The sequence below is a fragment of the Equus caballus genome, chromosome 22, assembly GCF_041296265.1.
Source record: "Equus caballus isolate H_3958 breed thoroughbred chromosome 22, TB-T2T, whole genome shotgun sequence".
Lineage (NCBI taxonomy): Eukaryota > Metazoa > Chordata > Mammalia > Perissodactyla > Equidae > Equus > Equus caballus.
Window position 1 is genome coordinate 6,548,273 of NC_091705.1, and position 25,036 is coordinate 6,573,308.

The window sequence follows — 25,036 nt, forward strand, 5'->3', positions numbered from 1 at the left end:
AGTGGTTGGGTTTGCGCGCTCACTTTGGCAGCCCAGGGTTTCGCCGGTTTGGATCCCGGGTGCAGACACAGTACCACTCGTCAGGCCATGCTGAGGCGGTGTCCTTCATAGCAGAACCAGATGACCACAACTACAATATACAACTATGTACTGGGGGGTTCTGGGGAGAAGAAGGAAAAAAAAGACTGGCAACAGCTGTTAGCTCAGGTACCAATCTTTAAAAAAAAAAAATGCAGGCTCTCAGGCCAATGGAGCTGGAATCCACACAGAGCACACTGGAGTCTGAGCTGCTGCTCCCAGGCCCTGAGGGGCAGCTGTCTCGCGTGACATGCAAAGGGAGACTGCAGGATGGAGGAAGGAAGGGGCCCTGCCCACCGCTGCTGGGCTAAGGGCGGGGACAAGCAGGGGCCTTGGATGGAGAAAGGAAGGGTGGGAGCACAGAGCGGGCTGCTGGGGCTCCAGGTTCTGCTGTAGGACGTGTGGCATTCAGGTGTGTTCTGCATCCAGGGAGACGGGGCCCATTATGAGCCCCCGTGCAGTCTCACCCACAGGAGGAGAAAAAGGAGCCCCGGCGACCTCTACTCCCGGCCCAAATCCCCGGCTTTCCTTCCCTCCTGACGCCCACTGCTGCGCAGCACGCAGAGGCTGGGCGTGGGATGGGACAGGCTGGCTGAACCCCTGCAAGAGTGGCCTTGGGAACAAGGGACTGCCCAAAGAACCCAGCCCAAAGGCATGAGCCAAGAGTCTGAACTGGCCCCAAGTGCAGATTCTGCCGTGGCTGTTGAGCACAACAAGGCAGGTCTGGACATGAGACTGCGGCAAAGGTGAGGGAGCCCACATAGCCCCGTGCTGCTTCCGGTGGGAAGCCCCTCCTCCAGGCAGCCTTCCCTGACTCTCCAGGACCCCCCTCATCACAGACTCCCAGAGAAGGAGCTACTTCTCCTTCAGAGCACACATCACAGATGGAATCATAACCTGACTGTCGTTATTGGATTGCTCTTGTGTTTCCTCTGCGTTGTGTCCCTCTGGCCTGAAACTCGGTGGATGCTCGATAGTCACAGCGTCAGAGTGTTTCACTCGAGCCACCACCTGGCTGGGACTGGGCAGTCCTCACAGGATCCCCCAGGGAAGAGGGAAGAGCTGAATCTCCAGGAAAGATCCCCAGGCGATTCCACACCACCCTCAGGTGTCGTGCCCCTTGACTGGGGGGTCATGTTTACATGATAGGCCTGGGAATTTTGGTGGCAAACCTGAACCAGAATCCAGGTTTTCTGGGTTCCTGGACAAAACCGTTTGCTTTACAGTCTTGCTACTCAAAGCATGGTCCCTGGACCAGCCACATCAGCATCACCTGTGAGCTTGTCAGAAGTGCAGAATCCAGGGCCCACCTCAGACCCATGCCTGAGACTCTGCATTTCCACAGGGGACTCTGAAGTTCCAGAAGCTCCACTACACCACACAACTATTTCATTCCTAACTCGTTCACAGACACTGTCGTGTGCCTTCAAAGTTCCCAGGACAGTGCTCAGCTCGATCTCTCCATCTCTGAAGCTCAAAATGCAGGGACCCTCAACATTCCCAGGGGCCAGAAAGGCCCCCCGCTGAGCACACCTCAGCCCCTGCGAGAGATGGGGCCCGGTAACTGCAGTGCTGTCTGGCCGCCCTGACACATTCCTCCCACCTCTGCCTCGCCCCGGCTCCCTTTTCAAACTCCTTTGAAAGGCCTGAGAAGATCAGGTGGCAGCAGCCTGGGGTCAGAGCTTTCTCTTCTCAGAGCAGACCCATTTTCCTCACGACCCCGGCAGCTGCCCTCCTCAGAGCCTGTCTTCCTCCTGATGATCTGGAAACATGTCAGGGCCCATGTCAGCCCCAGGACTCCGTGCTGCTTCTCGGGCTCCCGCCCCCGCCCTCTGCTGCACCTGGAAGGCTCTCCTGCCACCTCTCTGCCCCTTGACGTCCTGGGCAGTTCCAAGTTCAGGTCTCCCCATGGAGGTGTCTCCCGACTGGCCCCATCTGGAAGAGGGCAAGAGGACCCTTCTCCTCTCTCTCCTCTCTTCTAGACTCTTCTCTCCATCAATATCTCACACACACATACAACATCCAACATGGGATTTCTTCTCAAACTCTACTGTGCATGGCTATCACATCACCTGGGGACCTTGTTAAAATGCAGATTCTGATTAAGTAGGCCTGGAGCAGGCTCTAAGATTCTGCACTTCTAACAAGTTCCCAGTGGACGCCTGTGCTGCTGATGCAAGTAGCACTCTGAGAAACGAGACTCCATTACACACTTTTAAATGAAAGCATGCATGAATAACAGGGTCTGAGTCTCCACATACAAATGTGAGCCCCAACTGGGCTGTGTTTCAGAAAGGACACTGCAAGTGTCCCAGGCAGTGCATTCTGCAGTCCAAGCAACCCCAGAGACCCCCAATTGGGTGGGACAGAGTAGCCCCCAATGAAAGTGAAGAGGATGAAGCTCTGACAGGTTGTGGGTTCCATCCGGCAGGAGAAAGAGGATGAAGGTGAGAGAGTCTTTCTTCTCTTCATGCAATAACTCTGCAGACCTACAGTTAACCCCTGTCGAAAGCGAGCGCCTGCTGCGTCTCACTGATTACTATACAGCGCTCAGGAGCAAATACTAAAATCGAATGCCCACTGCACCTGACGATGGGAAATGAAATGACCCACGTTTCTCAGGCAGTAGGGGGCATCGTGTCAGCCAATACCTGACCTGTTCCTATTATCCCACAGCACAAAGACAGGAAGCCAATTCAGCTCAAAATTCTGTGTTGGTGGTGGCTGAGTAATGGGTCTCACAACAAAGACAGCTTTCAGGGGTGATAAGAGTAGACAGAAGGGAGAAATAGGGAGGAAAACGGGGGCAGATGGCAAAGGTGCACCCACAATTCAATGAGTATAATACAGATCCCTGGCTCCAAAACTGAAATCACCTTCCAGACAGGGGAACTCTGGGAAATTAAGTGGAGACATACTCCTTCAAGCACCTGAAATGCTCCTAAGATAATTTTCCACATTTTAAAAGGCAGAAAACCCCAAATATCACCGTGGTCCATCTAGATCTGTGCCATTGAAAGGAACTTTCTGCAGTGATGGGAATGTCTTAGACTGGCGCTGTCCAATATGGTAGGCACCAGCCACATTGGCTATTATTCACTTTAAATGTGGCTAGTGCAACTGGGAAATAGAATTTCTGATTTTATTTCATTTTAATTAATGTAAATTTAAATTTAAATAGCCACATGTGGCTTGTGACTAAAGGTTGCCTTATCTCATAAGTAGGATGTCCCTGTTCCAAGGTCAAGGACCAAGGCAGAACACCAATTCTGTCAGCACACTGCAGGGACAAGGGGAGACACAGGAAAAGGCAATGGCCTTGAGATAGAGGTGATCATAGATTCTGATGAGACAAGGAAGAAGATGGGCTTGTCTGGTTTTTGTTCTGTTTTAGCTTCCTTCTTTGAGAAGAAGGGAGACAACCAACAGTACTGGTGGAGGAGAATGGAAAGAGTCATCCATACTAAAACCCAGCCCCGAGCCCTCTTAGACAAAGAGATATAGTGACCTTACTCTGTGGCAGAGAAGCATCCCCAATCAGGATTTAAAGCAAAGACAGCTCAAGTTGATCAAGAAATCATGTGAGATCCGTAAGAGAAGGTAGCAGGGCTTATGGCATAGGAATTCGCTGTCTTGGCATTTGGTGACAGGATTCTAGCACCAGATCGGTCACTAGCTTTGGGCTGTGGGAGAAGTTGAATCACTTTATCTCAGTTGCTGCATGTAAAAATTGAAATGCATGCATGATCCAAGCTCTAAAGTCTCTTGAGCTTGGACTGTAAGTCTTTTTTTTTAAATCTAGGTAGAGTCATCTGATCAAAGGCTGGTAGGGTCCCATGGGACATCTGTCCCCATCCTTCAGACTCCCGGGGGATGGGCCACATGACTTATTGAACAGTGGAAAGAAACATTAGAACCTTCACATGTGTATCACATGCCGATCTAAAAATAAGAAAGATATACATTTATTTAATATTTAAAACACAGGCTGACAGTAGTACCAACAGGCCAGCATATTCCATAATTAATGTAACAGAAGGGCATTGTCCCCCACGGTAGGTGAGGGGCCTGAAGGAAGAGTGCAGGATGGACAGGGAGCTCTTCCTAGCTCACTTCTTTCAGAGGATCACAATCTAGTGCACTCTACACAGGCTCAGTGAAGCAGATTGGCAGCTATTATTTGAGACAGTAAAATCTCTACACTGTTTTGAAATGAGATGGGGGCATGATCATGAAATTTTTTATACCATATAGATGTACACTGATTATCTTTTGGAAAATAATTTTTAAAAATTGTTAAAGATAAACTAGGTATTTCTCTCTTACAAAAAGGCAATTGCTGCAAATATGGCTAACCTCTTCTGAGAAGACATGTGGCCACCAGCTAAGTATGCACCTAGCAAATATTTTCTTCAGAAAACACACACACACATCCTTCAAGGTGACATTTTAACAACCAGGTGAAAAAGTAGCTACTTTCCTAGAGAAATTCATTCTATGGAGACAGCATTTTGAAAACAAATATCAAAAAATTGTGTTGCCTCCCCAAAATGATAAAAATCAGTAGAATCTAAAACACTTATATTTCCTAACTTAAAACTTCAAAGAATTATGTAACCTGATTAAAAATATTCCACACGAAGCGTTTTGATAAGTTTTGAACGATTTATTAAAAATATGTAAATACAACACCTTCTGAAAAGTAGAATGACTAATCAATTAAAACCAGGAAAAATAGGAAGATGTTAACAAAAGGCTTTGCATAATTAGTGCATGAAATTGAAAAGTAACATCTTGATTTAGTAGGTATAGCCTATGAGGCTTTTATTCCATTTGGATCTATGTATCTTCGTGAATTATCTATCTCAGGTAGGACAACCATGAAGCATCAATATTAAACTGAACCTTAAATTAAAATAAAGAGATCTCAAATAGCTGTATCTCAAAGTATGGAACTAATATTTTCAAATACATTAAGTATATGCAGTCATGTTGTCCTCACTAAAATAGTACTCATAGACTGGAATAATGTTAATAGCTATAATACCTTAGTAAAATTGTACTGTTTTGTTCTATTAACAAATAAAATACTTTTAAATGGTTTATTTCATGTTTATTTTCTTCCTCTAAGTTTATGTTTCTTGGTATATAAAAATCAGGGGTGGATGCAGGTTTTGTGGGGCCTGAAGCTTATGTAATGTCGAGATCCTTTTAAAATGAAAAAACTACAAATACAAAATTAGATACAAGGCTTAAATAGAACATAAGCATATACATAATGTGTATTACAGTATTAATTATACACAATTTGTAAATAAATATACGTTCATAAGAACAGTTTGGAGATCACAGCTTCAGATGACAAGTTCCATTCCAGCCACACACATTTCTTATTTCCTCCATTAGACTGTAAGTTACCTGATGACAGCAACCTTTTGTCATTGGCCCCCAGTACTTGCATAGCAGAGGGATTCAATAAATCTCCATTGGCAAGTAATTTTTTTTTAAACTACACTGGAGTTTCGTGCCTGGACTCCTCCTTCCCAGCATCCTTTCTCCCTTAATTCGAATCAACCTCAGATTTTCATGTGGGGAGTGAGCCCTCTCCCACGTCCAGTTTACCTGGTCTGGGTGAAGCTCCACTCACTCAGTAAAGGCCTGGCCAATCAAAGCCCCGCATCCTGCAGGCCATGATGATTGGTTCTGAGATGTGACCATAATTGAGCCAAGCCAATCAAAGCAGAGCTCCCAGGAAAGAGACTCACCCACTCTCTCCCAGTGCACTTGAAACTAGGAGAGCATAAGATGCTTAGAGTCCAAGAAGGAAGCCAGCATACAAAAGCGAGTAGAGCCAAACTAAGAGGCAGAGAGAGCCCAGGTCCTGAGGACATCACTTTTCAACTCCTGAATACCCGAAGCCACACTAATCATGAACTTTTCATTACACGTTGCAATGTATCCCTTTCTTAACCTAAGCCAGATGGGAATGGCCTTTCTCTAACAGAAACCAAGATACCCCTAGCTGATACACATTTCCACCTTTTATCCCATCCCACATAAAGTCTGGTAAAATCCAAGACAGAAACCCAGTGAGGCTCTCCCCCAAACCTCCCTGCCTTCATCCTCACTGTGTCCATCAGGTGCTCTGCTGAACAGAGTTCTTTCTTCTCTCTGCACAAAGGTCCCTCATCCCGCCATGATGCCTTCTACCAACCAAAGTAATAAAGCTGTAAGAGCACCAGCACCACTGCGTGGGGATGAAGATGACTACGGGACATAAGGGGTTCAAGTACAGGCTGCAAGGGATGAAGGCTGGTCCCTCGTGGTGGAGAGAGAGAGTCTTTGTACAGCCCCCCAAACATCCCGCCAGCCTGGGCCAGATGACGGCCAGAGGCTGGCCCAGTCAAACAAACAAAAGCCTCAAATGTCATTGTGAAATTGCAGTAATGCTTCAGATTGCAGCGCAGTGTTTGCAGTGTTGGGAAGTGTCCGGGTCTGGGTTTCCCAAAAGCCAAGTCTGAGACAAAGGCTTTTGTGCAAGTAGTTTATTCCGAAGGGGATGCCAGGAAGAAGGAGGGAGGGAGAGTGGAAAGCAAGACAGGGAAAGGGAAACCGGATGTAAGAGAGGGCATTACATAGGCTGCTGCTGCTCAGAGCAAGGGCATGGTCCCACTGGAAGCCTGGAGCTGCATCCAGGATGTCTCCCAAAATTGTCCACCTGAAGGATGAGGGCTGTGGCTCCCGTCGCCCACTAGCTGAGGATTGCCCCAGGAGCACAACTCCCCCAGATTCCAGGCTACGCTTTTGAGTGGCCCAAGCCAGCTCCCATCTACTGGGGAAGACCCTGGGCCAGAAACAGGAAGACACACGGCCTACGTTCGAGGTGGCACTATCATTGCAAGGGGAGTCTGAACTCACACTGAACTGCCCACTGCAGCTGCGGCTGGAACCTGAGGAGGACTGAGGGGTGTCTTGAGGGACACCAAATGATGTCAGATACCAAAGGTAACCTTGGCCCCATCTTGGAAACAATGTCTCTTGAAGCAAGAGGGAAGATGTGATTGGTCCAGAGCCATGGACATGTAGATTTTCCAATAACGTTTTCCTTTCCTCCTCTCTTTCCTCACCACAGAGCTTGACACCAGAACTAAAATATCCTCTCAATATTTCACAATGAGGAAGACATGCCTGAGGAGAGGACAGGCAGTGCGGTTTTCATTCAAGCGCACAGCCACTTGTTCTTCTCACTTTTTCCTACTCTTTGGCCCACTTCTTGCCCCTTTCCAAGCTGGAAACTGAAGCCAGCCATAGGAGAGTAACAGGGGTGAGTGGAAAGAAAGATAGGATCCATGCCCTCTCGGGTTTCAGTCCCAAGCCAGAGATCCACCAACAGGAAAGGGAAGACAGGGAGAGAGTACACGAATGGCCAGACCGGGATAGGGTGATGCACACGGAACCTTCCAGGCCACCCCCTGCTCCCTGTGCAATGGGCAGGTTTGCTTCTCACCTTTCAGGCAGAAAGCAACACCTCCCTGGCTCCCACCCCAGTGAAGCCCTCCAAGGGTGTTCCTACTGATTCGGGATTTGCCTAAGGAATCCGGCTTTGTTCATCTTCTAGGGTCCTGACAAGAGCAGACTGCCAGTAACATCCTCCTTGAAACATTTTTTGAAAACAATATTCATCAATATTCAGTATTTAGGATCTGCTACATGCTTCTAGCTGAAGGCCCCCTGTCCCACTCTGCAGTTTGCTCCTTGCATGCCTCTCTACACCCTTCCCGCCGCCAACATCTCTCTCCCAAAGCCACATTAGGCCACTGAGTTCCAAACTGTCCGTCACAGCCACCACCAGCCAAGGTCAGTAAGTCCTTTGACGGGGAGTCAAAAAAAAAAAAAGTGAAAGTCCTCTTCCACTGTTTTTAAAAGTAAAGCAAGTAGGAAACAAGGGAGAGGAAGTGAAAAAAAGGACAGACACAAGGACATGCACCCACACATGCACAGAAGCTGAGAAGGGGCGATGAAGCAGGGGATTTGGGGAACAAAGGTGTGTCCATCTCTTCTGGAATCATGTATGAGTCGCTCCAGGGAAGATGGGTCAGAGACACAGTAGGTGGGGTTAGTAAATGGCCCTCATGGTAGATATCATGGACATTGTGGTCCTTTTCTCAAGATCCTTCCACTCTTCCCCACTGTGTAGCAGCAGGAAGTTATGGAGAAGGGGCAGCTTGATCTGATCTCAGCTCCAGGGACAGGCCCTCATTACTTTAACATGGCCAAAAGGACTGGTTCAGGAGTGGCAAGTGGCCCCACTCAGGTCAGTGAGATGAGAGGGGAGGTTTGCTGGAAGCTTCTGGGAAGGAAAGCCTCTCACTCTCCAGTGAGAGCTGCTGATGTCGTATTTCTCTCTCCTGTGTTAGGAGGCGATGCCTGGAACTGCTGCAGTCATTTTGCCACTATGTGGGAAGCTGGTCTTGAGATGAAGCTCACATAAGGATGGGAGGAAAAGGAGAGAAGGAAACTGGGTCCCTGATGACACTGCTGGTCCGCTCATCACACCAGCCTACCTGCAGAAACACCCTCCAATAAATCACCTAATGCTTTAGGCATTTTGAATCGTTTTCTATTTTTGACAGCATGAAGTGTCATGACTGATGTATCCGATTAAACCTTTTGTTAAGAAGATACAAGTATTGCCACGAGAAACATCAGACGTTGGCTCACATTATTGCTCTCCAATTTTCTAACCTATGAGACCTTACTGCTGTATGAACCTCTTCCTGGAAGCTGGCCCTACACACATGTGAACTGTTCCATAATTAGCCTCCCTGGACACAAAACTTTTTATAAATGCAGTGAAAGATCGTCACAAAGTTCCTGTCCCCGGTCTCAGGGATCCACTATCCATCAGGTCAAATTGCCCTCACTCTAGCGTGAGAGATGGCACCCGGCCTGTTCTCATTCATTCCCTTGTCCCCCATCATGGCAGCTTAACAGCCAGCTCTAACGTCCCTCAGCTCAAAACAGCAGTAAGTAGACAAGCAGGATGTGAAAGGATGAGGAGTCCCTGAAATAAATTCCCATCTCTCCGAGAGGATTCCTTGCCTCGGAAAAGTTCAGTGAAGCCACGAAAGGTGATGTGAACAGTGTCGTGATTTACAAGGAGCCTCAAGGACGTGATGAGAATCATGAGCGGTTGGAGGTCTCTGAAGTGCTGGAGAAAGGCTTCCTTGCCATCTCCTGCTTCCAGGGCCACCCCAATTTGGTTTCCAATTAGAAATACATTGCAGCTGTGACTCAAGCTGATCCCATCCTCTCAGATGACAGGCGTGAGCTGTCATTACTGCCAGATGATAAACAGGAAGTCACTGAGTAAGAGGAGCGTGTCCATCCAGGCCAGAGGCAGTCACCTAACAGGAGGGCAGAGCTCCAATAACCCTGTCCTGTACAGCGATGATGCCCCTCAGGCCTTCTCCAAAGGGCCACAGAGGACAGTGCTCTTGTGGCTCCGGTCTTTTACGGCAAGTAATAAACCAGGATCTACAGCATCTACAGAGGCAAAGGTGACAGCTCTTTCCACAGATGCATGCAGACAATGCTCAGGCTGTGAACTGAGAAATTTTTTTCTCTCTGGCTCTCTGTCTTAGGTTCAGGTTTACTTAACTTTACAATAACTACTGCTCTTGTTACCACTATTGTTTCTAAACACGATACAGATGTATCTTCAGCAACATAATACACAAAACCTCTGAAAGCATTATGTGCTGGGCATTCTACAAAGGTGTATGTGTACTTGTATCTACAGTATTTGCCACCCTACATATGCCCACCTCATGCCAGGTATCGTCTGGGGAACTTCCATTGCATCTCAGTACCTCACTGAATCTTGCAACAGCCTTGGGAGGTGGGTGTTCCCCGCCTTCTTCCCAAATGAGAAACCGATAGCTCAGCATCGAGGCCAGTGACTTGCCAAAGGTCTCAAGCTTGGACTGCACGCAGCACTCAGTCCAAGGTCAGGCTTAGGACTGTCCTGGCAAAATAAAAGTGACCCCCCAGGGGTACAGGCTTTTTAGTAGCAGTACCTGGCCTGGCACCCCCATTTTCTAGCTCCCACTTCAGGAATCTTTCCTTCGTCTTTACTTGCCTTAAACTCAGGACACCTGGATTCCCATCTCAGTTTCTTTAAGCTGCTGTTTTTGTATAATCTTCCCCTCCATGTTTCCATGAGAGACACAAGAGGGATAAGGCTGTTTTTTTAAAAAAGGAACATAGGATGGGAGAATGATGAAGAGATTTTACCATGGCAAAAAAGGATGTGCAAATAGCAAGATGTTAGTGGTGGAATCGAGCTGGTGGGTATCTGAGTGTTCACTGCACCGTTCTTTCCACATTTCTGCAAGGTTGAATGTTTTCATATAATGTGTTGGGGGAGAAGTGTTGCAGAAGGTCCCAGCAGTATGTGAATATTAATAACATCCCCCTTATAGTATCTGAGAGTGATCTAAAAAAGATTATTGCTATGTGGCTGAATCCAAGTGTACAAGAAACCCCTCCAGACAGGGTGGTCCCCATGGCTGCTGTGTGATCACACCTCCGCTGGTTCCCAAGCATGACGGGGCGCTGCCGCGCAGCACTGCTCTGCTCCCAAGACCAGATCCTCTATGTCTGAAAGGCCTTGGGCCCTGCACTGCCAGCAGCAGGGTGAAGTGGCACTGAAACCGTGGGCGAGTGCATTACAAACACAGTCGTTGAGAGGAGAATCTCCGGGTGCTGTCCGGCGGGCAGAAGCAGCCCATTCCAGAACCAAGGCCCGCGAATGCCGGAGCCTTCGTCCTGAGGCACCCGCGTGTTCGAGGCAGCACATCCAATGCCTTGTCACCTCTCAAGCTGCCCACCCGTTTCCTTTCCTCTTCCAGAACCATAGTCTGACTTATGTTCCCATTGCAGGGGTTTGGAGGGCTGCCCCTCAGGAGCAAAGCCATGTCTGCAATACGTCCTCTCCTGGGACAGTCATGACATAACTCAGCTCAAAGGCAAATTATCTTCAAGCAGCTCTATCTTCAGTCCCACCCCCGGATAGCACTATTACCAGAAAATTTACCTGACTCGCATTTAACTGTGAAACAGGCCCTGTCTCTGTGCTAATGTTACAATGGGAATGTTCTGGTGAAACGGCACTTTTCTTTGGTGAGTTATTGCCAGGACGAGAAGGGGCCTCCAAGTGATCAACTTAGTGTCCCACGAACCACTGTGATCTCTGAAGACACCAGCATGGTCACATTTTCAGTCTCTCGTGCTTTATGGCCCTGTGCGAGCTCCGTGCCTGCTTCTTCTTCTCCGGAGATCTCTGGAAAGCTCACGCTCGCTCAGAGGAAAAGCTATAGGAAAGTGTTCACTCCTATATCTTCCTCATCATTACTGTTTCTATGACTAATTCTCTGTGAATATGACTATTATTGCAAAAGAACCCCAGGAACTAAAGAAGTTTGCTTTTGCCTTGTTCCCTAAAGAAATGTTAAAAGTGGCTTTTACGGAAAGCCCTGGGTTCTCTGTGCCCTTGCCAAACTTTAAATGGACGAGAAAGCTCACGATGCAGGAAGCAGCCAGTGAGGATGTGAAACGACAGCTGGTGGGAACAGGTGGGCCCGGGGGGCCAGCCTCCAGGAGCTTGCAGCTGGGCCTCCCCAAGACTGTGAACACTTGGCCCAGTTGTTTAAATGAAAACTGGTAAAAGGAGAGGTAACCGAGTTTAGGAACAACACTCCAAACAGGGCCTACCCAAGTGCAGGTGCTGGAGAATGCGGAGGTTGGCCAGGGCTCGTGGCCCCAGGCAAGAAGGCGGGTGGAAGGAGCAAAGGAGAAAGACTGCCTCACAGGGGAAATACAAGCCAGATCCAGGGGCTTTTCTTTTTTAATAGACCCGGACAATTCCCAGTTCTTGCAGGAGCCAGGTCCTGCACAAGGCGATGCACCTTGCACTTCTGAATGTCCCCACAGCTCCCAGCAAACTGCAGGAAAGAGAACGGGCATTCGATGAAGTCCCGGAGGACTAAAGCAAAAAGAGGCTTCTCGAGATGTCTTCAGCCCTCCCTGGGGGCGAGATGGCGGCCAAGGTTTGTGTTTTGACATTGAGCCTTTTGGGGATTAAAAGACACCTCAAGGTCTCCAACTGGGCCATAAGGATGTGAGGAATCCAGGCACCAGGCTGGCCAGGCTCCTGCTAAGCCCTTTTGCCACCAGGGATTTCCTGCCTGCTCCTCTGGGCAGTGGCGGTCCTGCCGTCAACCTTCCAAGAGGAGGATGGATTGAGGAAACCGTTGTTCAGGCTAGGACTGTAAATTTTCTAAAGACAGGCCTGTCCACAGTTACAGATGGCTCTGGGTGGCTCTTGCGGGCAGGAGAAAGTGACAGTCCCAGCTCTCGGGTTCACCTTATGTGACTCTGAGCTTCCTTCCAGGATTTCTCTTTAAAAACCTATTTTTGAAAATGATTTAAAAAAAGACCCAAAGGAACTTTTTTCAAGTTGGGCTTTAGCCATGGTGCCAGATGAGTCATCAGAAGTCCAAACCTGGGGATCGTTTCATGGAAGAATATAATTCTGGAACTAGGAAGGTCCTTCGAGACTGTGCAGCACAGTGCAGTCCAACAGAAATGCACTGTGAGCCATGTGTGCAATTTCATATTTTCTTGCAGACACATTAAAAAGGTAAAATGCAACAGGTGAAATTGCTTTTAATAATCTATTTTGCTTAACCCGATACATCCAAAATATTATCTTTTTGCCACGTAATAAATACAAAAACTATTTTATCACCTTTTTTGATATATATTACATATCATAAAATTCACTCATTTAAAGAATACAATTAAACGGTTTTTAGTGTGTTTACAGAATTGTGCAACCATCATCATAATCTAATGTTAGAATATTTTCCTTACCCCAAAAAGACACCTTGCACCCATGAGCAGTCACTCTCCATCACCCCCTTGCTCAGCTCTAGGCAACCACTAGTCTGCTTTCCGTCTCTATAGATTTGCCTACTCTGGACATTTCATATCAATGGAATCCAGCAGCAGGGAGTCTCTGGGCACTGGCTTCTCTGACTTGGCGTAATGCTTTCAAGGTTCATCCATGTTGCAGCACACATCAATACTTCATTCCCTTTAATTGCTGAATAATATTCCACGGTGTGGATAAAAATGATTAATGAACTTGTTTACATTCTTTTTTTTTTTGCACTAAGCCTTCAAAGACCATTACATATTTTCCACGTACAGCACATCTCAATTGGATGAGCCATATTTCAAGCGCTCAGTGGCCACATGCAGCTCAAGGCTCCAATATTAGTACAGATCTAGTGATCTCCCTTTAGGAAACTAAACAAAGCTCTGGAAGGACAATTACCTGCCTATGGTCACATGCCAGTCAGTGGCTACAACTGAGCTCCAACGCAAGTGTTTCTGGGCCCATCTAATGGCACTATGCTTCCTCCTAACCCATGCTTTGGGCCACAAGGAGGGGATAAAGATGAAAAACCAGCAGGTTAGACAGATACCCACGGAAGTCCACTCTTCTTCTTCAACAACACTCCAAACCTGGTCAGCCATCATTCTGTTTTCTACCAGGGCACAGGCCCAGCGGAACAAGGGGTAGGCAGCAAGCCACAATCACCCTAAAAAAGCACCTCTCAGGGCCAGCCCGGTGGTGTAGTGGTTAAGTTCACGCACTCCGCTTTGGCAGGCTGTGGTTTGCAGGTTCAGCTCTCAGGCGTGGCCCTAGGCACCGCTCATCAAGCCACGCTGTGGTGACATCCCATGTACAAAATAGAGGAAGACTGGCACAGACATTAGCTCAAGAACAAGCTTCCTCACCAAAAACAAATAAAAAAATTGCACCTCTCCACCCTCCAGATGAACTGACTCCCAACAGCAGCAGCTACCGAAAGGCAACAAAGGTGAAGCTGACGGGGAACCATGAATAAGCCACTCAACTCCCCTGAGATCCCCCTGACGGAGGGATAATGCATACATCCCCTACTTTATGGGGTTCTCGTGAGAGAAGATGCACACATTTCTGGGGAGGAGAGGCCTGTTGGGTTAATGAGAGTCAATGAACTTCCATCTCCTGTAAATAATGTTGCTGCTGGAGCCCCACCCAGTGAATCAAAGGCATTTGCTACATGTGGGAAAAGGCAGGTGGATCCTTTCTTCTGTATATAGTATGGTAATAATAATAACAGCAAATACTTCTATGGCAGTTATGGATCAGATAGTCTTCTAAGTGGTTTACAGACAACAGCTTTAATTCTCACAACTCTGGGTGGGAGGTATCATCATTGTTATTATTATTTGTAGTTAAAGACGAAAAGCATATGGCACTGAGAGGTTAAGTAACATTCAAGATCACAGAGCCAGGAAGCAGCACAGCGGTCATTTGGACCCAGGCAGTCTGGCTCCAGAATCCAGGTTCCTGACCACCATGCTGCCCTTGAGAAGCATGGAACATCCAAGGATCCCACGGTTCCACCTCCTCCTTGATGGACCCCTCAGCCTCCCCGGCTCATGTAGCATGATCTCTGGATTCGTGCCTCCCAGCCCCAGAGAACATTTGTGGCCACACTGCCTAGATTTCCCATGCTAGAGGCATGAGTCAGGGGGACCAAAAAAGAAAAATTTCTTCCTTTTTCTTATGAGTTATTATTACTTGTCATCACGCTTGTTGTACGAGCCACAAGGGTCTTGACTTATTAAATTGGAAAGAAAGCTGCTGAGTTTGTTGCTGAGGAATGAAAGACTCCATAACCCTTGGATTCATTGCTTTTTCCCCAAAGCCATGCCCCCACCCCAACCTGGCTGCCCAAAATGCACTCAGAAATCCTGGCCTGAGTCAGCAAGCAGCCGAGTGAGTACAGGGAAGGCAGTTTCCCCTCAGTCCAATGTTCTCTCCCAGGCTTCACTCGCTGAAGATGAAGTGGGGTCCCTATGATCTGTTTGGGAGCCCCCTGCGGCACCTGGGGTGACTGTGCAGAGGCAGCCAGTGGTGGTATCCAGTCAGGAGATGAAGGATAGCAGGCTGCCCGGCAATGTCACCCTGTAGGAGGAGCACGCTGGGATGGCAAAGGCCAGAAGTCACAATCTGGCTGTAGATTGGCACAGACATGTTTAGTTTGTTCATTTAGTGTTACAAAAGCTCCCCAATTTCATATAAAAAGCCAGATTTCTAGCCTCTCTTCAAAAACCAGAAGACCTGGCAAAATGGGCCTAAGTTCCTGCCATGTGGACACTTAGGAGAGCACCTGCTCCCCTTTGGACAAGGAAAGCTCCCTTGCCCTCACCATAGTCCTAACCACTTCCTACTGTCTCTCACCAGGCCCTCTGGCATAGACACAGAACATGCACACTGGACCGGCCACGGGAGAAGGACAGTGAGGCCCCAGCCTACCATTCACCATGTTCTTTCCTGTTAAGCCACATTCATACCTCACTTGGAGCTGTGGTTGGCCTGCATCCCTCCTTTTCTGTGACACCTTCCCTCTCTGCACTGGAGTCCGTTTTCTTCTTTGCCTTCCCACTTCTGGGCTGTTCTTGTTCACATTTAATTCTGGAATGTCAGATCTTGCGTTTCTCTCACACATAAATACCTTGTTTCTCCATCCACTCCAGAAGCTCTTTGAGGAAAGGAACATTTCATACACTTCTCTTGGCTCCTTTTCCTGACAAACTGGGTTGGGCACATAGTAGGTCCTCAACAAGGGTGATGTGGCATGAGTAGGAAAGCCTGATGGGGAATGCAGAGAGGACCAAGGGCAGGGAGGTGCAACTGCCCACAGCTCCTTGCTGGTCAAACCCGTGCCAAGACCTTGGAAGGCCACAGAGAATGTACAGACGTGGTTCCTACAGGAAAGACACCGATGACTCAAAATTAATAGCCATGAAATAATTAGAGAAGTGGATGCCAGACTACATGGCTTACAGGTCTGAGAAGTCCAGAGGATGCCGACACGACTGCTCAGAAGAGCTTAGGCCCCAAGGGTAGCAGTGCAGCTGTGCCAGGGTGACGCCTGGCAGGGATTCATGAGTATGTGCCACACACGCCTTCATCAGACCCTGGAGCCTGAAACAATTTCATGCCTCTCCTGTAGTGAAAACACCTTAAAAATGACTCCTAAAACCAGCAGTGGCAGGTCACTTACACTCAATATGCTGGATCACTGACTGAAATTTCCAGGACACAACCAGGGCCCTGTGACATCAGTACGGACCCCCAGGGTATGTGAAGCTTCAGCTCTGTCCCCCTCCCTCAGTTACTCCTATAGGAAAGGGCAAGTGAGCCCACGGACCATGGGGGCCAATGCTGGGATGCCTTCTATAACCAAGACCATTCTGTCTGCTGCCTGGGGGCGGATTAGGACCAGCACTACTGCCTAAGCCCGTGGGAAGACCAAGCATCTAGGAATTGCTCCAGATGTTTCCACATGACTTTGCTTCACTCCAAGAGGCAAAGTACCTATTGCATAATTCTATAAATCTAAATGCACATGCAGCTCCTACCACGAGATTGTGAAATCAAGTACCACCTCTTCTGTGTATCTCTTCAGAGGGTAACACAGAGCTATCAACATATTAACTCTAAACACACACTGACCCCTCCCCGCTATAGGAGGCGCTGTTGGAGGATCCAAAGAAGTTTATCATGGGCGCTCTGCAAGAAAAATTGCTGAATAAGAAATGTAGACTCGTTCTCCGCTCAGTTTAGATGTCCAGAGAGACAAAGCCTAGTACAAAAGAATGTACTAAGACAACTCAAGGGAAGCTGCAAGGGGTGCTAGAAAATGTGCCCCCCATTCTAATTTTAGGCTTCTTTTTTTTTCAGCTAAGAGAGGTAGGAAGGGGAAAGAGCACATTTTTGAGGATCTGCCTATTGGAAAAGATGAGATTGAACCACTCCGTCAGCTAGCTGATTTCAACAGATGACAGTAATGATTAAAATCAGCCGTCTGGGTTAATTAGCACCTATTACCAAAAATATATCATTACCCTGTCACCAAGAGCGCTTTTTCTTCTTTGGTGGCAAAGATTTTGCTACTTGCAAATTCAGGGACCTCCCAAAGCGAAGGGTCTCTTCAACACAAAGGTCATCTGAGTTCACCCTGCCTTGGATCTGCCCCTTCCCCGGGTGAAAGACTGTTTGGCTCCATTTCAAAGCTAGTTATTTTGACCGCAACGCTCTTCCGCCTTCAGTCCATGGCTGTCTGGGGTAATATTCGCTCTGGCTGACGTGGCCTGCTGTGTCAAGAGGAACAATGCTTGCCCCAGATCGTTGTAAAAGATAACGAGGAATTTATTAGGAGCACTCTGTGTTGTCTTCGATGGAATCAACCACCACCATAAATTTCAAATCCACACTGCTGGGCTGCAACCACTAAGAATGTAGCCTCGCCACAGAGAAAGGCCATTTGGGCTCTGTACATCCCATGGCATTAGGCGTTCAAAATATAAAGAGTCTGGGTGCCTTTCTAAAACGAGGGGGGTAGGATCAGCTTAATTTTCTGCCCATCATCTGGGAAAATCACCCGTCAGCAGCCAGCTAGAGCCACTGCTGGAGCAGCCCTGCTCCAAGCCCACAGTCCCCGTGTGAGTGTCCCCAGCACAGCGCCCTGCTCCCAGCTTCTCCACCCCAGTGCCTGCATCTGCCTGAGGGCTTTCTCCAGCACCAGCGGAGGCTGGTCAGCACAGAAGCAACTGAGAAACATAGAGGACTCAATTCTGGGGGAGGGGAGGAACGTGAGCAGCCCTCCAGCAGGAGGGGAACTGGATATGGTGGACAAACGCTCCAGCTGCCTGCCGTGGAGGCACATTCCACACGGTCTCTCAGAGATCTAGGGTTCACCCCGGCTGCCCACAGCAGCATTCTGCTTAAGAAGGCACCTTTGTAGGCCCTTCCCCCTACTTTGTCTCCCTTTCCTCATTCCCTCTCTTGGAGGAAGTCCTGCATCACCTCCTGTGCCCAAGGCCTTGTCTGAGGGTCTGCTTTTAAGGAAACTCAAACCAAGACACAGGCTAAACAGACAAGATTTAAATTCGTAATTGTTTTTCTTCCTGTCTGTGGCTTACTCCACAGGGAACACTTTAGCTCTCTCTTAGTATCCCAAATATAGAAAGAGTGGACACAGGGAAAATGCTAGAAGGAGGGAGGGACATCTCTGACCCTATAGTAGTGAGTGGCCAAACTGGCTGGAGAGCTGCCCGCCAGCAGCTGTACCAGTGCCTCCCTAGCCCAGACATCCCTCAAATCTCTTTACCTTTCATTTAGGGGGTGAGATGGAGTTTCCTCTCTGAGCACCATTCAGCATCTTCATGGGCAGCAGCATGGAATAAGGCAGGAAAAATAAATAGGTTATCAATTAGTGATGTCTGTAATGGGACCAGGATTAGAAAGTGGTGGCCAGTATGCCAGACATTTATGATCATTTCTATATGGAAAAGTATAAGGACTGTGGAATCAGATAAACTCAAAACTCAAAATTCAACTTAACACTTAAGATCTTAGGCATTTTAATTTGCCTGGCTAGACCTCAGGTTCCTCAACTGTACAAACGCAGATAATGGTTCCTATCCCAGAAGGCTATTATGAGGACTGTGTTCCGTCAAAGTTCCTGGCACACTCCTACCTCCATAAGCATTTGGTTTCCTTCACCACTGGGAGCCAGAGAGCTGTTTTATAAAAACTGTTTTGGATTTCTTAAGCAAATACATTATTTGCCAAAACTACTTAATGTATTTAATGGCAAAGAATCTCAAAAGGATTAAAAATTTTTTTAAAGCTCTAAGATCATGAACCTCTCCCTCTGGCCACATCTCTCTTCTGGGTGAAGTAGTTTTTCAGTGGAATTTAACCCTCCAGGCAAAGACATCTGATTCTAAACAAACCATACCACACCCTTTTGAGTACGGTAGCCATAATTCCCAGGTCAATTAAAAACCCTGAAGAAAGAAGATGCTGAGAAATGTGACTGGCTTTGATGACACATGGTTTGAATAATTAACTAGCAACTATGCAAGTTTAGACTGTGTTCATTAGTTGATTGCTCTATTTAGAAAAGGGACCGTCCCATCTGGCACGCCAAGATGCAGCCCATATCCCAACGTCAGGAACCTGATGCTCCCGACAGCGTGTGCATCCCGGCAATCGACATAGTGGAAACTTGTGCAAGTGAGAAGTCACTTTAAAACCTTGTGCAAATGGTATAAGTGGTGGTTTGGAAAATATGCTGGAATATTAGCTGCCAAAAACCAAAAATGAGAGCAATTTAAGGCACATTCAGTTGCCAGCAAACATGCCAGAGCCTAGCACGGCACCCAGCACAGACAGATACGGAGCACATAACTGTCGAATGACTTAATGAACGCTGACCTCTGCACGGATCCACTGCACACTCAGCACGGTCACAAGATAACATCTGAGAACCACAAATAGGAAAGGTGGGCTTTGGGTCAGACAAGGGACCAGAGACACAGATCGAGGGGTTGATGTGTCTCTCTCCCGAGGAATAACCTCCTGAGCATGCTGAGTATGGGCCGTCTTCGCTTTGCACAGTTCTGAGAGCCACTAATTTCACGTGCCACAATTCAGTTGAGTAACACCAATACCCCAAGAAAACAGTTCAAGTTTCTGTTACGGCGACATATTAACCGTGAGGAATTGCTAAAAGTACACACTCCACTGCGAGCTCTTCGGTCCGCCATCCCTGTGCAAATGACATGCACATCATGATCAGCGACCAACACATCAAAATGTTTCCAAAGTCTGTCACAGCTGGTCACTGCATCACTGGCTCCGTCCACCACAGACTACAAATCATGTGGTTGTGTTGCCCCATTGTCTCCCAGTGACAAACCCATGTGACATTCTACAAGATGGATAATCAAAAGAAGGAACTGGCCAAAAAGATGAAAGTGCAGCAAAGAAATGCAAAGCGGTAACACTTTGGGGAGCTGTGAATAGAGTGTGAATGGAGTCAGAGAGGAAATTCCTACAAGGGGATGCCCCGTCGCTGCTCCAGAGTCGAGGTACGCAGCCAGAGGAGCTCAGCAAAGGCAAACTTAGCACAAAGAAAGTGATTGTGACAAAACGCATGAAGACATCCTGGAGGAAGTGACGCCAGCAAAAATCTTCACGCTAAAGGAACTCTTGGGAGATACTTCACAGCACGGAAGCTGCAAAAGAGAAAACGTTGGAAGCTGATCCAAAGTGAGAAAGTAGTAGGACAACTTGCCCAGGCCAAGAAAAGATGCTCCGTCCATTCTGCAAGCACTATCTAAACTACTCCCGGAAAGTTTTTTACAAAGAAATGAAACACTTCAATTCTCAATATCTCTGATGTTTTAAATAAGAGTACTAACTAAATATTAGTTTAACCGTTTTTCATTTCGCTACACATTAGTAACCAATTAACGACATGACAAAAAACTTCAAAGTTGACAAAACCATCATAATTTTTCTGAGTATTAAGATTGCTTTGCACGATATCAGCTAGGATGTTTACCATTCTCCACAACCATGGCAGGATTAAAAGACAGTCAGGCACACACAACTCTCTCTAAAATAGAAGCCCATAAAGAAGACGTGTAATAAAACTTTGCCTAAAGGCTGGTCCTGATCCCTGGCTCCAATAAATAGGCAAGATGCCAGCAATATGGTCAATTTTCTTGAAGCCCTTTTTTTTTCCTATTTCTGGGACTGTGCAGTGCTCCCAAACAAAACTGGACTGACAAACAAGAAACAAAATCACCCAGTGCAGGTACAGAGCTTCACCATGACGAAGTATCGTGCGGGAAGGTAGCTCCTCCGCAGAACGCTCTCCACTCACTAAGGTCCATGAGACGCTCACCACCCATTCTACAGAGGAGAAAACAGCCTGAGAGCAAGGAAGCACTAAGCCCACAGCACACAACTGAGCACGAGCAACCCAGAACAGTGCCGAACAACAGAAACAAAATGTCTACAAATGCAACCCACAAATGCAACAAATTTTCCAGTATTCTCATTAAGAAAGTAAAAAATAACAGTGAAATTAATTTTAATAGTTCATTTTAATGTACCCACTATATCAAAAGTATTATCATTACAACACAAAGTCAATATAAAATTATTAGTGAGATATTCACATTCCGTTGAACTAAGTCTTCCAAATCTGGTGGGTGCTTTTCCCTCACAGCACATCTCAAGCCCACATTTCAAGCGCTCGGCTGGCCGTGTGTGGCCCTTGGCTACCATGCTGGACAGGACTGGGAACTGCTCTCTGCCTCCAGGAATGAAAGTTTTAGTGGCTATGGGCCTCCTACTTTCATCCACAAAATTATTACCTCGGCAATTAGACCCTTCCCTCCTGAACAGTGTCCAAGTAGGTCACAGATCTCCGCAAAGAGCTGAAGACATTTCAGAAATGGGATTTAAATTTTTTTCTTTTAGTCAAAAAACTATTAAACCAAGCAACTGAGGAAGTAACTCTGGCGAGGATGGGTAGGAGGTTGGGTATAAAGACGTACAAGGAATGGTTTCCGTACCCAAGTAGGAAGGTTGCCTGATCAGGGAAGGTCCCACAGAGGGAGATGGTACCTGAGTGGGGTCATTGGCTTTGCTTTCTAAGTGATATATATTTTTCCATCTATGTGACTGATGTGTAGATATGGAATTGATTTTCTTGTGTGGTCATTAGAGCCGCATCCCTTGTTTACTGAGATGGGCGAATGCCACCAGGGAAGATGCAGCAGTCAGAGCCAGGGTGCTCCTTGGGTATTCAGCTTTCTCTTTACTCACAGCTCCACTGAGATCTCAGACTTCCTAGGAGGTTCCACTTGGCTATGACATTACCCAGCATTTCCTGTTGTTTTGGATCAGGAGGATTTTCAAGTTACCTTGTCTTCTGGACATCGCACAGCAGCCACAATGACCTTTGAAAAGGCTTATCTGGTCATGTCATCCCCCTCCTGCTTAAAACCCTTCAAAGACTCCCCTCTGGGGCTGGCCCGGTGGGGCAGCAGTTAAGTTCGCACGTTCCGCTTCTCGGTGGCCCAGGGTTCACCAGTTCAGATCCCGGCTGCGGACATGGCACCACTTGGCAAAAGCCATGCTGTGGCAGGCGTCCCACGTATAAAGTAGAGGAAGATGGGCATGGATGTTAGCTCAGGGCCAGGCTTCCTCAGCAAAAAGAGGAGGATTGGCAGTAATTAGCCTAGGGCTAATCTTCCTCCAAAAAAAAAAAAAAAGACTCCTCTCTGCTCTGAGGATAGCCACCTAAATTCTTTACTTTCCCCCCAGCCTTAATGAGATATAACTGACACAGAACATTGTGTAAGTTTAAGCCATACAACGTGATGGTTTGATACGTGTATATATTGCAAAATGATTACCACGATAAGATTAGTTAACAGCTCCATCACCTCACATAATCACCTTTTTTAAATGTGTGTGGTGACAACATTTAAGGTCAACTCTCACAGCAACTTTGAAGACGTAATACAGTACTGTCAACCACACTCACCATACCGTACCTTAGATCCCCAGGGCTTATTCCTCTTATAACTGGAGGTTTGTACCCTTTGACCAGCATCTCCCCATCTCCCCCTCCCCCAAGCTCTTGGTGACCACCACTCTACTCTGTTTCTATAAGTTCAGCTTTCTGAGATTCTACATATAAGTGAGATCATACAGTATCTGTCTTTCTCTGACTTGTTTCATTTAGCACAATGCCCTCAAGGTCCACCCATGTAGACACCTGAATTCTTACCGCAATTTAACATCAGCCTGCCCCTGCCTTCTCCTACCCCTGGCTCATCCCTCCTTGCTCTGCCCCTCACTCACTTCACCGCAGCATGAGTCTTTCACCCTCAGTCTCTCCAATCACCACACATCCGATCACCTCCAGGACTCAGTAAACACTAGGCTCCTCGCCTGATAAACTCACCCCTCCACGTCGCCTGTACGTATTTAGTGCCTGCTCCCTCAGCAATCACCTCCTTAGAGAAGTCCTGTCTGGCCCTCTGGCCCTCCAGACTAATTTAGGGTTTCCCATTACGTGCTCTTACGGCACTTTCTTCTAGCACTTACCTCCGGTCACGGCTATATACTTAATGGTGTGAGTATCCAACTGATGCCTGTTCTCTCAGCAGACTGAGTGCTGGAACCCTAACAGCTGGGTGAGGGCCTGGGTGATGGGACCCACTCACAAGGCACTAACGGAGCACTGACTGAGTTAAGATTAATGCAGAAGTTACAGCAATGACTCAGCAATGAAGGGATGAAGGCCTGGATTATGGTGCAACAAGCGAATAAAAGGAAAAGTCAGATAAGAGAGACATTGGGAAGAAAGAATTGATAGTGTCTGATAAATGGATGGGAGAATAAGTTCAAAAAAGAGCTACATTTCATTCGAAGAAATTTGATCCTTTGCATTTTGGACATACTGAGTATGAAGTGTAAGAATATTCAGGTGGAAATATCCAGTGGCAGGTGGAAATGCTGTGGCATTCCACAGCAGAACAAAGGTCATAATCATCTGAACAGAGGTAGGAGCTGATTCTCCGGACAAGGATGTAGTGTCCACGGGGAGGTGACTGGGAGAGAGGAGCACAGTGCCAGGGGCGCCATCCTAGGAACAAATGGAAAGAGGGTAGAGGGGGCTACAAAAGAGACAGAGAATAGCCCCAGCAATGAAAAACAGGGACCAGAGAAGGTCAAGGAAAGAAAGGATGCTTTTCCAACAGGAGAGGCAGGCCAGCAATGTCAAGGGCTACAGGAGAGTCAAGAAGGAATATTTTCACAATGAACCAGAAAAGGCTCTGTTACATTAAATTCTGCCATAAGTTCCCTAGTCCTTCCATTTTTCATAATAATTACACATCTTTTTAGGATAAACTTCAGAAAGGCAGACAAGATAGGAAGCATCTAGGATTTGGGGTCCTTTTGAACTGTGAAAAATGTTGGCTTCAATTAAGTTACATTAAAGTTTTCAGAGATTAAAAATTAATGCATGAAGAAATTACCAATTTTTTTTTCAGGAACTGTGTTCTGGAATTATCTAGATGTTTGTGCAAATGTGCTTTCCCCCCACTTCCCATCCCCCACCCCACAACAGCTGTGCTTTGGAACCTTCTATGTTGTTTGAGCCAATTCATCTCCGGTTCACAGATTCACTATTCCAATGTTATTCACAGACCCAATATCTTATACATCATATACATAAATCCTATAAATCCTACTTTCTACTCTTTAATATAGGTCCTGGGAAACTACACAGGGTAAGTTCAGTAATTCTCTTCCAAAATAACTCTTCAAGTTATTTGGAGAGTAGTAACTGCTTTAGTATCATAAAAACAGACATAAAGCATCTCACAATAAAAAAAAAAACACTTTCATCAATGCTCCTTATATATTAAAAAGGACAAAGGCACTTTCAGAACAAGTTGAACGCTTAAAATAGTTGACTCTACTAAGAAGAATATAGGGAAAAATTTGCACTTTAATAGAAAACTAAGCATCGTCTAGCACACACCTTTCCAGGTTGTCTGATTCTAAATTTTCATTGCCTTTGAGCTATTTTACAATTCTGTAAATTGATAGTAATGCAAAATAATTATTATCTACGCATGCAAATTTTCTTCAGTAGGTTCAACTGACTTCTCTCCCCTACTGTGGAAGCCTCTATTTGCACATTCATTTCAATATTCCTGATCTATAAATAAGTCTGTCCTTTGGATTCTCCTTTGCAATGTTTGTCACATTACCAGTCTCCTCATCCATAATGACTTAAATAAAATCTTTATCATGTGTTCATTTTATATCCGTATGAGAGCTAAGATTTACCATTTCTGAAAATTATTATTTAACGAGGAGTGAGGGAACTTGCCCCATGAATTTAGAGAAAATCGAAAACTGACCTGTACTTTCAGAACACCGAAA

The 25,036-nt window shown here is 46.7% G+C and overlaps 1 protein-coding gene across 3 annotated transcripts in view; it reads right to left on the reverse strand.

The window, feature by feature from the left end:
* SLC24A3 (solute carrier family 24 member 3) overlaps window positions 1-25,036 on the reverse strand; it is a 458,647-nt gene that overhangs the window by 403,048 nt on the left and 30,563 nt on the right. The window contains exon 1 of one of the 3 annotated variants that reach the window (XM_023626042.2): window positions 18,378-18,429. The exons of 1 other annotated variant lie outside the window; for it this stretch is intronic. In XM_023626042.2, the coding sequence (XP_023481810.1) occupies window positions 18,378-18,384 (7 nt within the window). In that variant the 5' untranslated portion in view covers window positions 18,385-18,429. Of the gene's footprint in view, window positions 1-15,555; window positions 15,970-18,377; window positions 18,430-25,036 lie in introns of those variants that run through there. One more of the 3 variants, XM_023626044.2, reaches the window with a different exon arrangement.